Below are 14,197 nucleotides of genomic sequence, written 5' to 3' on the forward strand. Positions count from 1 at the left end.
TAGAAGACACTAACGGTCGACTATCGAATGACTGAATGCACCTAAATCATCATGATAAGACACCCAGCGACTGGTCTCACTTGGTACTCAAAAATCAGCCCGTAGCACGTATCCACGTACTCACAGGTCAGAAAACACATTGTATACACACGTGCAGTCAAGGAAGACCAGTGCCTGGGCGGTGTCTATCATGTTTCAAGTGCTGTTGGTGGTTTGATGGTTGGGCGTTTGCGTTTTCAAACTTGGCTGCTGGAGGTTTCGTTTTTGCGTGTTAGCTTTAAAAAGTTTGGAAGGTAACCTAGCGTAGGTCTCAAAATTTCTTGGAATTGATGACAACATGTTCATTTATTGTTCAATCCCCGCTGATAGAAATAAATAAACATGCAATACAACTATGCTAACAGATAAATCAATGGGTTGGAGTAAGATGCAAACTGCAAGGCCAATAACAGATATTCATGGATTTGGATAATACGTCCATTCCTATCTAGTGGCCCCTCCCTAATACTTGACTACATAGAAATTTTGAGACGATCATCATAACATTAACAGCTGTGGCTAATGCTAGGAGAGACAACATAGAAAAAAGAGCCTACTTCGTCGATTACCTTGTCTTCATTCATCAACCGTCTTTCCCTTGCCTGCAACAAGAGGGAAAAAATGTGGATTTGGTGCAAGAGATTAGAATCATTTAATATGTGACCCACCACAGCAAAATGAGTCGCATGTCGCTTCGAGCTTGACAGGTTGAGACGGACTGGTTGTTCATTTCACTACTGTCTGCCTTTTGTGAAATCTGAGCGAATCAATTTCTTCTATTATGTCCTGGTGTCATTTTAGGCTCACCTTCTGTGCGATATGCAACCCATTTTGCTGTGGTGGGTCACATACATTGGAGCTTGTCACGGTGAAAAACTTATTCTATTCGTATGCACTGACAAAAAAATAGCAATTCGGCCTATACTTTATTCTACATGAATATTTCATTATTTTTTGACAATAAACATTTGTTTTGCCGATTGGCCCCAGAGGCTGTTTTCTAAGCTACTTTGATGGGGCTATGAAATACCATAAACCAATTAATTTGTAAATAATTCATAAGGCACATTAACAAACATCCATTATGAACCAACAATAGGAATTAGGATTTTCTATTGCAGACAGATACTTAAAAGTTGAAACAATTTTGTGTGCATATTAATCAGGACTTTTCTTATATTCGAAAAATCGCGTTTTCTAAAGATGTCACAAAATAAGATAATAATATCTGAATCTTCAAAACAGACAGCCTGATGTTGGCCTGAAAGATAACAGTGGTTATGTACAGAGAGAGCAGAAGACAAGAACAAGTAGTCTAAGATAGCAAACGGAAAAGGGTGCATGCCATGCAGGGCTGAAACTTCACAAGAGCTTCATCAGTGCTTTCTCCCTGCAATAACTAGAGAGAAACTCCCGCAGAAATTGCTGCGGAGTGAATTGCGGAACTTCAGCCCTGCCAAGAGAAAAGCACAGAGGAACTCAGATTCAAGTGGCTTTAATGGAGGTAAAGAGTAGTGAATCTTATATCAGAAGGAAGAGAGGTTATTATCAAAGACGATTGACATTATTCAAAATTCAGATTAGAGGTGTTAGCAGAAGTGTATCACAGATGTTGTGCTGTGGAAGACTTGTATCACAGATGCCATCCAATATTTTTAGAGGAGCTTTTGATTTCCACTGTCGTCGAAGAGCCACCAATACAGTGTGGGGTTCTGCCGTTCGGGCTGAGAGTAAGTAAATTCTCTTATTTGAACCCAATCAAACGCCCAAACTGTGGATTGTTCATTGATAGCCTCAAGAATTTATTCAATAAAGATGAAAGTTTATCTAGTGAATTGCAGATGCAAGCTGCGACGATATAAGGCCAAGTCCATTTGAGTATATAGCATGAATATTTTCCGAAAGACCACCCTTTGAATGACAAATTCTGCCCACATTTAAGGTACCGGTACCTATGAATTCGAAAGACTGAAGTGTATGTTATGAAGAAAACAGTTATATTTAGAATGCATAGATGTCAGATAGCCAAATAGAAACCCATCACATGGCTGAACTAATACTCTGACTATTACCTTATCATCTATTAGTTTCCTATGATCATCTGTGATAAGCCGCCGGTCTCGGATCTGAAAATCATCCAAAGAAGCCTTGGTAATGTTGTTACTCTTAATCTAGCTGCACCAGGCTTACTTCTGTTAATCAGATGCATTTCCACAGACGTGTACTTTCTCCGCATGTCATGAAACAGCGTGAAATTTAATTTCTACCTGTCCACAGACAACCAGCAGTGCATGACCGGTCATACACTGCTGAGACGACCTTTATCATTGCAGGACTTTTGGGTGGCCTGAGCAAGCAGATGGTGCCCACAAGCGATCACTGGTAAGCTTGCAGCTGCATTAGCATTAGTGTCTGGATATCACTTAACGAGAATCTGGCCCACTCCACACAACAACTGAACTCTTTCAATCAAGTACAGACCAAAAACACTGTGGTTATTTCTATGCTGACACCAAGTGCTGCGGACTTACACAAATCAACCCTTCGAAGATGTTATTTTTCACTTCGGTGATAAAGGTACCTAACCCTAAAGGCCTTCTTTTTCATAGTGTGAAAAACACATGGTGCGCTCCTGGAAGGTTTTATGTAGTTTCTGGCACTTGTTGTCAGTACAAATAACTAGCCGGCAATAAAGAAAGACCATCTATCGACAGCATGCATGCCAGATGCATTTGGACTGTAAATCCCAATCGCATGCAAAACACCAATAGCACACACCACAAGAGGTTTTAGAGGACCAACGTATCCAGAGATAGTGAACCGGCACAGACCTAATTTTTGTGTACTTAGAAGTCATGACAACATTCTGTGTACTCCTCAGTAAAATAGGCATTGGTAAGTTTTGATTTTGCAACAATAATCTTGATTGCGTTTCGCCAAAATTAAAGTGATTTGATGACCAAAGCATATAATTCTTTGCTAAGTCTTTCCAGTCGCAGACCTCAGAATCGACAAGGGTGTTCTTCACTCATTCAAATAAATACTTGAGCCCTCAGATGAAACTATGCTGTCAGAGATCAACTGCTCAGCACAAGGATCAAACACACCACAAGAGAGGTGGCCAGTGCAGATGAATATCAGAACACAAAGGTCTGATCCATGGCACTACTAACAGCATTAACTGCACTTCTAAAGAAGAACGAATATCTGCACTACGTGCCTTCATCTCTGCAGGAAGGAGCATGGGAATACTCAGCTTAGGATTTCAGCATTCCAATGCACAGCAATTTTATGATCTCATTTCAAAATACCACAGAAGAAAATGGCCAGGAGCCATTGTGCTCACCAGTAGCACTTTAGAACAGAGATGCGTTGGTATTTTTTATTCTTCAGGTTTAGGATGTCTAAAGCGTAGTTAAAAGGTACGACTGTACAGTCTTTTCTGCTTCGACCTGACCTTCATATTCAAAGTAAAGGGCTATCCTTTACCGTGGACAATAGGCCCTGGATATGTTTTCTGCACTAATCTTCTCCAATTAAATCACAGCAACAATGTTTTCGCAAAATGATCACAAGAAATGTAAAGATCATGATTTCTCAGAGAAAGTAGTGTAACAACTTCATCACCAACATTTATGTAGCCGATTTCCAATGTCAACAGGAGAAGTCAGTTTTGGAGGAGAACACTGAACATGAGAAGTTTTCTGTGCTAACCAAGCATGCCTGCTTCTCATGCACTACTTTCAGTGGCTGGACATAAGTCTGACAATAGAACCAGGACAAATCCAATGTTTGATTATATTTTTATGTCTGGTATTCAACTAACACACCAGATTTATCAGCACAAGGGAAATGTGACATATTATATTGTGTGTTTTAGTTTGTAGCATAAAATGAACAAGTTAAAGAGATCCAGTGTGGCACAAGTCTTTATTTAGACGAGCTGAACACGGTAAAAATAACTAAATTGGTGATTACTTCTGATGCAGCTCATTGGCTACATAATCAACTACCTGAGGGAAACTCGAAACTGCTAACATTTATCAATGGAAGCTTAATATTCCCATCTTGGGTTTTATCCGGACAGTTTAAAATTCCCCATTTTATAAGCGTCTCGCAACAGGCTTCCTTTAACTTATTTTTCATGTCAAAAACGCATTTGAGGTAATGTGCATTTAGCTTTAGAGAAGGCCACAGATGATATGGAAAGATCTGCCAACAATAGTAAACTGCAATATACATGTATTGTCTACAACTCCTCACATAAAATCATCCAATATTCAGAGCATAACAAAAGCAATGCGCCAGGTCATTGAAAACATAGAAGTTCCACGGCACTGGAAGGAAAAGCAAGAAGGGCTTCATCTAAGCTATGGAGAAGCAAGGAGCATGGTGCAGTAATCAAATGACTACATACTGACAAGAAATGTTCATAGCATGCTTCTTTTCTCTATGCAATAACATGACCACTGTTTACTATTAGTTGTGGAACAGTACTAACTGGAGTGTTGAGACCAATTGGAACTAACCAAGTTATTTCACCATTGGGACTAACAAAGTTATTTCACCAAGTGTTCGTATCAGACTGCTGTTTGGCAAGTGAAGTGTAATACATTTTCTTTATTGCGATTTAAGATGTGGTGCATGTACTAGCATTTTATTGTTAGTCTCCATCCAGGAAGATTTCATTTTCCTGGTGTCTGTCACTGGCAGAGTTGTGAAGAAGGCATCATGTTTTCTCGCTTGCTTTTTCTGTTTATACATATTTTTGCAGGATCAGGTTTTGCTTCAACATAGACACTCATAGCATTCAGTGTTGCAGGAAAAGTACACTGATTTTGGTATTTCATGAATGAAGGACAAAGCAGTAACATTCATTTTTATGCTCATGAAAGCACGACAGGAATACTCAAGCTAGTACAGCTGATAGAATTCATGCTCACATATTTTGGCTGATTATCTAAAGGTTTTTTCCTAGCCTCGGGAGTACGGGACATATGAACCTGATAGAAAGGATAAAATAACGTCATGCAAAGGAAACAGATAAAACCAAGAATGTTGGGAGAAGTGAACTGTACCCGTAAATAAAATAATAGTTTTTAGGTGAAAAAGACAATAATTAGGAGCAGATTCACTTGATGATCGAATGAAAGTTATAATTGTCAAGGAAACCAGAGGTATATTCATAGGACATAGGCAAATGAACCCCCAGTGAGAAAACAAAAATCCTTAGTTTTTTAGAACAAATTCCACCAATAACACCAGAAGATTATCAACACACGGTAAGTTTTACTGGTCTTAGCCCCAGTATGCAAAATGCAAAATAGGCCCAAGACAAATAATATCTGAACCTACTCAACTTTGTGCATTAATGAAATATAGAGTATAAAGTATAACTGCAGCTTCCAACATGTCCAAGCACATTCCAACAAGTCCAAGCACAAAAAAAAAATCGCTCTGCGCTGTAATGATTAATCAAGCGGTATGCCGATGAAAAACGAGTTCCAACACCATTAGGAATGATTTCAAGCCCACCGCCAAATGTAACATGATGTACAATTTGTATGATGTCACCACAGGTCAGAGATTCAAGGTACCATGAAGACGTTCGCAGGAACATTTTAACATGTTTGACAAACTAACCTAACAGATTAGTGCTGCTTGTCACGCTACACAAGATGAGACATACCTTTCCAGAATCCAACCTCGAAGACGGCGTGGACGACGTTGTGGAGGAAGTTGAACTTCTGTGAGGATGTGACCGAGGGACCATTGACGTATTCTCCTTCATGCTCGTGTCTATAACTGCTGGCGTTTTTTGATACGACGTCGCACTCTGGGTTGGTCTATGACTTGGTGCTGCAAATTCGACAAGTATACAATACATAGGCAAGTTGCATATCATTTGGAATTCACAATTCTATCAAGAAGTGTATGGTTGTGTTCATGTAAACAAGTATATTCTGCAACATGTGCTGTAACCCAAAAAACATTCGTGTGACTGAATTTCGTGAGTAGATCATGCTCCCAAATTCATTCTGCTGTGAAAATCATTTCCTTTTATATCAGCTGGAAGTCCATTTTAATATTGCCTTGTTTTCACAGAGCCACTCAACCACTCTCCAGCCCGGTCAATCTCAGTTTCTTCAATCAACTTTCATTGTCATAGCCAATGTCAGTACTTCTGAATTCATTTAAAACGTATTCATTACTCTTGTACAATTACTTAACCAAATCATAGTACAGAATTCCTGATTCAATTTACAATTGTATAAACCATAAAAAAGTGACTTAAGAAGACTGGTGTATTAAGCAAATATCATAACTAGAAATTACAAACACCAATTTTCCACCTCCTGAAAGATTTTGGCTCAATTTCAAAATAGACAATATTTAAATACACAATTTTTCATTGTTTTTAGAAAAAATTGCCTCAACTTGCAACAACATCTTGCCATCAATAGGTCCATCCTTTGGCATTTGTGAAAATTTTATGCCGCAAAAATATTTCTTGGTTACGGTAGTTTAAATACTAAAGTTGAGAACTTGAACAGCAACATATTATTATATAAACCACATCTGGGTCAGCACACAGCCTGAGCTGCTGCTACTTGACTGATTGAACAAGCAGAGAAATAAAGCCTGAACAACAAGCAATAGGTTAAAGCAAGCCACACCCAGTGAGTTAAAAGACACCATTTAAGTGAAAGCCACACCAACACAGTGTCCGAATCCCGGAGTCTCTGGCATGGGCCGTGACTAATGGGAGGTTGTGGGTGAGAATACATGGGCAAGTTTTTTTTAACTTGAAGGTGACTAAATTATCCTAACCACTGTTTCACGAAATGTAAACAGCACATTGCTCAAATTTGTCCAAAATTTTTCTATTCATAAGGGTGATACTTGCCGTTTTCATGAACTGCATTTTTTAAACAGACGAACATGAGCATTGACGAGCAACCAAAAATGGAATGTTCTGTGTGCATTGACCTTATAACAACAATTTTTGGGTCTGGAAGAAATTACTCTTTTTCATAATAGGAGATGATGGTAATGGAATGGAATGGATAAGAAGTGATTTAGTTCTGACTACCATACTACCATACCAACGTACCCCCTCTCCAAATTTGTGTTATATCAAAAGGTGGCACTACCAGTTTTTTTATAGAATTCCTGTATCTAAGTTCTAGAAGTTCCTTTATCTCAAGTGGAAGAGAAATTACCTACGGTGGATATTTCATCCATACACAATGGATTTTGTTATGATGATGTCAGTTGACCTCTGGGTTTGTCGCAACCACTCACATTCTGGGAAAGTTTGAGGTTATATTTAATTTGACTCAAACTGAACAAGAGCACTCATTCGTGGCAGTCAGAATGGAATCACTCATTACGGAGCCCATGATGCCAGAGAAGGATTCGACACTTACCCTTACCCGATGTATCACCCTGACTAAGTCTTCTCGTCTTCTGCTGCGTGGCAGATATACTCCTCGTCACTTTGCTATTCGGATGAGAAGGTGATGGTGTCGTATTCGCATTCAGTTCACTATTTTGCCGATGCGGTATTTGTAGTTGTTTCAGTGACAAGTTACTACCTGAGCGAGAATCACAGCCATCGAACTGAAACAAAAGATACATTAGAAATGAGTTCAAATTCTCACAGACCGCAGGGGCAAAAGCAGAAGTTATTTGATAATTTTTGGCTCAGTTGGCAAGATCTTTATCAAACTTAAATCATTCCCCACACATTTACTCAGGCATGTGTATACTCTACTGATTTAATTATGATTGTAACCTTTGAAGCCCAACAGGAAAGCACTTGAAACCAAACACTTTCAGTTCACCACATCCACAGTGATATCAGCATGTTTGAGGTTCTGGATGTATGGTTTCTGTCATAGAGAGCCCCCGTGGTCAAACCAGGCTTTTTGTGGTTTCTATCTCTACTTCAGCTGATTTTCAACCAATCACACATTGAAACTCCAAATACATGCAGTTGTCAACGTTCAAAAATACACAGTTGCCGCTTTAAGTTAGAGTGATATAGGAACACATTTGAAAGTGCACACAGGCATGGTATTCCAAGTTCAATCTATGTGACTTGCATCATGACTCATCTAGTAGTCTCTAGATTGGCACTCCAATTTTAGTGTGGAGTATGATCAAATTTTTTCATCTACCTTGTCCATTTCAGCATACATCGAGCAACACCTCTGTCAACATCCATCAGAAAAATAACTACTCAATCCTTTTTTTCATTTAAAATTTGCATCATTTCACATAGAAGCATACAACTATTGAGTAAACTCAATAAGATCAAATATTTGTGCAAACACAACCCTCTACCACACAGTGCAATCAGATGTACATGTTCACTCCACATGACGTACATAATCATTACCATTCTATTTGACAACCAGCACCGACCAGGTCAATACAGGTGATATCACAACTGATCTAACGGTGAAAAGAAACTGCTACAATGGTCTATCTCGTGCCAACAACAACGTATGGACCAACAAAGCCAACACCTGGACGTCACTTGGTGCATCCCACTATTATTGAATGAAATAACGAAGTGGTGATGTTCCTTAAAGGAGCCACTAGCAGTATCATTTCAAACTATCAAAACAAGTGATCCCAGTGACCTCAAGTAAGAAATGGCAGTGATAGACAGGCCAAGGGAACTGGTAAGATATTGACATTTCAGTTTTTCAAAAGAAGAAATTGATTCACGATACACATCCTGCTTGAAAGTAGGACCTGTTTATTCCCAAGGCTTTACTATACAGGGTGGCCCAGAATTATTTTCCCTCACCCAATCGATAGAAAATAGAAGTCTATCGTGCATGGGGAAATAATTCTGGGCCACCCTGTAGTTCTATCTCAACCAATGCCATTTCTTTGAGGATGATATCATTAGATAGGTGCACTGTTAAGGAACTACACTACATACATTGTTGAACCCTACCTCCGCCGTTCTTCTGCCAAGCAGAAGATACGTTGCCGTGACATCGTCATATTTGTTCTGCGTCAAGGAGTCCTCGATTTCTTTCCTATTGAAGCCCATGTTGACCATAAGATCTGAAATGGAAGGCGGTCGAGTTAGGAACCTGCAGGAGAGCCCCAAATGGCAAATAAAAAGCACTATTTGCTAACCTCCACTTGCCTACTTTTTTGCACCATCATGGCCATGTAATATTTCGAAAGACAATTCATACCCTCTTTCTCTCGAATATAAGGCAAGGAATTTTCTTAAAACCAAATTTCATCTTCCGACTACAAAATTGCTTCCTTTTTGATTGAACACACTTTCTCGCATCTTTGGTCTTGGTAGCTGAGAGGTAGTCGAGATTAGAGAGGTTTCACAGCATTTATGACTCACAACTTCAACGCAAATGTATAACAGTCATTTATGGATTGATGAGCAAATTCAAATGGTTCAGCTCTTGTATGCAAAAGAATACTTGAACAATATTATGGAGAGTACCTATAGCAGTAAGTAATGAAGTCATATTCCAACACTATTACTGGTATTATATGAGCCTAACGCACAGATCAGAAATTCAAAAACAAAATTTATCAACAGACACAGGTTGTTTATCAATATGAACACATTTGAGTTTCAAAGCTGAAGTTGTAGTCGGGAGAGTGAACAACCTCTTTAATCACTGGCTAAATGCAGCTGCCTACATTGCCTACCAAGATCGAGTCAGAATGCAAAGTTAAATGGAGCCAAAAACGTCGATGAACTAATGTGTAGGACTCTTCACAATAATTCAATGGACCATACGCCTGACCAAAATCTTAACTTCTCAAATGGACCAATTTCTGATGCGTGCGTAACAATAATAATTTTTCACACACGTTTGATTATAAGGCCACGAAAAATATAATATAATATATTCAACTCAATCTCTCCGCAACAAAAACACAACGTTTTTATATGCTGCCGAATTCATTTTCAATTCTAACACGCCTCAATTGCAAGGCAGCATCGATTTCCATGTACTTCAAACAGTGCCTTCTTTTGTGGCAGCGGTCTAAATCTTTTTATCGAAATATGGACGGCGTGGTTGCAGTACCAGTGACGCTGAAAGGGTGGATGTCGTCCTGGGCGCCGACAAATGGTACCCAGGTTCGAGATCGACTGGACGAGGACGAGAACAAATTAACAGGTCACTGGCGCTGAAAGGGTGGATGTCGTCCTGGGCGCCGACAAATGGTACCCAGGTTCGAGATCGACTGGACGAGGACGAGGACGTGCTTATTGTCCAGTCGATCTCGAACCTGGGTACCATTTGTCGGCACCCAGGACGACATCCACCCTTTCAGCGCCAGTGACCTGTTAATTTGTTCTTCGCAACTAACAAACAGAAATGGGTCCATCAAAGGCAAAGTAATATGTTGACAGTACATACATGAACAAAGGGGTTTTGTTAACCGCGGTTGAGGGCACAATGTGTTAGGTAGGGAACATTTCTTATCTGGGAATATAACCGGAGCAAACATTTGATGTCTTTTCAGTTGGTGTTCCACTAGCATTTCTGTACATCAAATGTACATAAACACCAGTGCTAACACAAACGTCACCCACTGGCTCAACAACAAGTGTTAGTACAAATAATAGCATTATTTGCAAGGATCGCAGAGCATTTATGATTATGTCATGATGTGTCGAATTTGCCACCTCAACTCACTGTGAACCACCAAATTTTCACAGGTGAATATTTTGGCAGATTTCGTGCATCACTGAGATTCATGACAAACAAACCTTGCTAAAAATTTCTTATTATACATGTATGCCAAAATAGCATTTTTATTTCTGAAGAAATGTTCAAAAAAAGCAAAGATATAACGGCACGAAAATTTGGCAGTTTACAGAACCAGAAACCGACACTAGGCAAACTGGGCACTGGTACAGAAAACATGGAATTTGTTCGAATTATTTATTGTACATTATTAAGATTATGACGATACATCACATACATTATCTAGCCAAATGCACTAAAATGTCTCTCAGGTTTCATGAACTGGTCTAGAAGGTATCCGCAGATCTGTGCCCACTGAATGATGTATTCATTCAAAGCAACTCGTCGCCACAAAGGTCAACCCGTCTTTGAAGTCACCAGTAAAGCCTCATCATGCGACATGATTTCAGGGAAGTTTGCACCAATTCTGTGATCAAAGTGAGATTAGGTGTGCGTAGACACTTACTCCCAGAATGTATTCACATCTGATGGCTTCTGCAAGAATGTACATCGCATGTCCTAATGGACATGTACAATGTGATATGTAATAACCTGAAACACTGTGCATCAGGAACACTCCACATGAACTGTAACACTGTAACAATGTAAAACAAGCCAAGAATAGAACACTGTGGCACTTTTCTGAACTGAACATACTGGCTGAACACCAATATCATCATATTCAAAATCGAATTTGTTCTTTTCTAAAATTTTTGTTTATTTCTGAAAGTAGCCCATCAAGAGAATTTCACTCATATCTGGAACGACGACGACTTGGGATAGACTGCGAATCAGTTATGATTAATATCCTAAACTCTTTACAAGCCTTTTTTCATCAGACAAACTTGAAACATGTCGAAATCACTAAAAAATCAACCAGTCACATGAGTTGAGTGTTAAGAGCCAAAGCTGGACAACTAATCAGTCCATTTCTTGACAGACATGTTCATGATGCAAGGATATTATAAGCAACAAGCTATTATCTATAGAAGGGCAGAATACTAAGCTGCAGAGGATAGGTGGAGAAAAAAACTGATATACATATTTCGACTAATACGAATTGACCACACTGGATACAGGAAGGGAACATCCCACTTCAAGTGGGTACATCTTTTTTAGACCCCTCTTGGGGCACAGCCTAATAAAAGAACTATAATCTCTTCCATGATGGCTTGATTTCAGATTTTATACCTGATTCATGCTCTTTTGGCTATGAAAAGAAGTGCTATTATACATATTGTTATGGAGGATGTTGATAAATAAGTCTGATAATGGAAAATGCCAATAACATTTTACTACTGCTTTCAGAAATGGGCAGTAGATACTGAAAATAGAAACTTGGCAAATTTTGTTGGGAACAAGCATGCAAATCATGATTGTAGAAATCACCAAACAATATGCCAATGAAAAAAAGATGTCATTTCTGCCCAAGGCCATTTTTAAGCCAAAAAATCGTTGGCCTTGGTTTATGTTGACAAACAGCTTTTACTTGCTTAGCAGCTGATTTGAGTATATTTTCATGTCTTTCCCAAGAAATTGTATTCCAATGCAATTCCAATGCAAATTTTAAAACAAAGACCATAAAATTATTCCATCAAGCTGCTTTAAGAGCGTTACAAAACAGATTAATTATCAAGTCAAGGCATGTCCAGATTCGTGGCCTAAAATTTACCTCGTTCACGATTGATAACTTGTATTCACGAGCATATTACATAATGGATTTGATGATTTCGCACTGCATGATTGGCACCCATCAAAACAGGACAAGCTTCTATCTTCCAAATGCTGAATTCCCGGCCCTGGTGATTAGTCACTAAGATTTTCTTCCCATCACCGCCAAATGCTTGACTATCATTTCACTCACTATCTGCTTCTGTTACAACAGTATGCAAGACCCAGCCAATATAATGATTAGGCAGCCATTCAGCGTCAACAGAACAATTCAACTGGTCTCCATTATCAGACTATTATCAGGTAGATGCGTGGCCAAGAAACAACCGAGCGAGGAGAAACAACCTGTGGTCTCCGTGACTGTTTATTTCTCCTCGGAAAACAAGTTAAGCTAACCCACGGTACTAGCAGGCAATGAAGACTGAGGATGAATCATGCACTATATTCATAGGATGAGCTTTAGCGACCAGGACGATAGCACACCCCCTTCATCAGCTTCGATTGCTCAGGAGGGTCCATGAAGAATGTCAGTATGGAGAAAGCTGCAGGTCATTTTACTGTGTCACTTTTTTTAAACGGTGCAAAATGTCAGAAGGGGACCTAACCAACAACTTGTGGCGACGTCAATATTGACATGTGGTGATATCAATATTGACATGACTGATGTAAACCACAGCCAATCGAGTTGTTGACTGTTCCTGACGGTAGGAGTCCCAACTGTCAGAGGGAATATAACATCATTATTAAGACAGTCTGTGACCCTTACAGTCATGAATAGCCAAGAACTCCCATGAACTATGCTAACAAGTGTTCCACAACACTTAACCAAAAATTCCCAGACAACTGACAAAAGGAACAGGTTGAGAAAGAATAAAAATATTATTTTTCCACTGGACTAAAGAAATACCATCAAACACGAAAATGAGTCTTCCACCAGACCGAAGAGACGCGCATCCGAAACCAGGAAGTGTATGGCCATATTTGTTGTTGTTCTTAGGCAGGCTGCACACCCTACCCACATCTGCATCCAACATGGTTTTAGGACCCTATCACATTGCTATTGGGCATCTGGAGACCAGCTAGTTCTAACCACAGACAGCTTTAATACGAAGGATGCATCATTCTTTATTTTTATGCTTCAGCTTAGCACAATTTTTCTTTCAAGTCATAGGGGTAAACACAAGACAAAATGGGTGTCTGATATTAGCCAGGAATAAGGGTGTTAGGCGGTGCACAGGACAAACAGCAAACATTCATTTTTGGTCAACCATATCATTCAAAGCACAGAATATAAACGGTTGCTCATTCTCACTGACAAGACGGACAAAACGGTTTGCCGGATGAACAAGGAGAATCACATACTGTGGTTAAATGAGTGCATTCTTGAACAAAGTCGAGCAGTTCAAGTTCAACCAACTTTTTGTTAGGGAATTCAAACAAATGCTGGCATGGCTAAAATACATCAACAGTTCTATCTGTTTTCATTCTTAGTTTTCAGTATCAGACAACAATGGTAAGCATATGATGACTGATACTCAAATTTAGCACTCAGTTTTGTCTTGCTTTACTGAGAACTGCCCTAACAGCAAGATTTATGGCAATCTGAATATATCTTACGCACAAATAACATACCAACTGTGAATAGCTAATCATAACTAACAGCCCAAAAACGTTCAGACATCATTATTTGCACTGATATCAGGGCAAAAGATATCTGATCAACATCACGATGC

At 39.2% G+C, this 14,197-nt stretch overlaps 1 protein-coding gene across 27 annotated transcripts in view; it reads right to left on the reverse strand.

Annotated features, from left to right (window-relative positions):
• Positions 1–14,197, reverse strand: part of LOC135484037 (MAP/microtubule affinity-regulating kinase 3-like) — a 70,436-nt gene that overhangs the window by 22,641 nt on the left and 33,598 nt on the right. For 15 of the 27 annotated variants that reach the window (XM_064765072.1, XM_064765071.1, XM_064765083.1 and 12 more), the window contains 6 exons: positions 8,999–9,126; positions 7,470–7,662; positions 5,729–5,898; positions 4,983–5,042; positions 2,112–2,165; positions 597–641 (listed from right to left, as the gene is read on the reverse strand). In XM_064765072.1, coding sequence (XP_064621142.1) covers positions 597–641; positions 2,112–2,165; positions 4,983–5,042; positions 5,729–5,898; positions 7,470–7,662; positions 8,999–9,126 — 650 coding nt within the window. The remainder of the gene's footprint in view (positions 1–596; positions 642–2,111; positions 2,166–4,982; positions 5,043–5,728; positions 5,899–7,469; positions 7,663–8,998; positions 9,127–14,197) is intronic. The other 12 variants (XM_064765076.1, XM_064765075.1, XM_064765081.1 and 9 more) reach the window with 9 other exon arrangements.

This window comes from Lineus longissimus, chromosome 3 (genome assembly GCF_910592395.1).
Source record: "Lineus longissimus chromosome 3, tnLinLong1.2, whole genome shotgun sequence".
NCBI classification, from domain to species: domain Eukaryota; kingdom Metazoa; phylum Nemertea; class Pilidiophora; order Heteronemertea; family Lineidae; genus Lineus; species Lineus longissimus.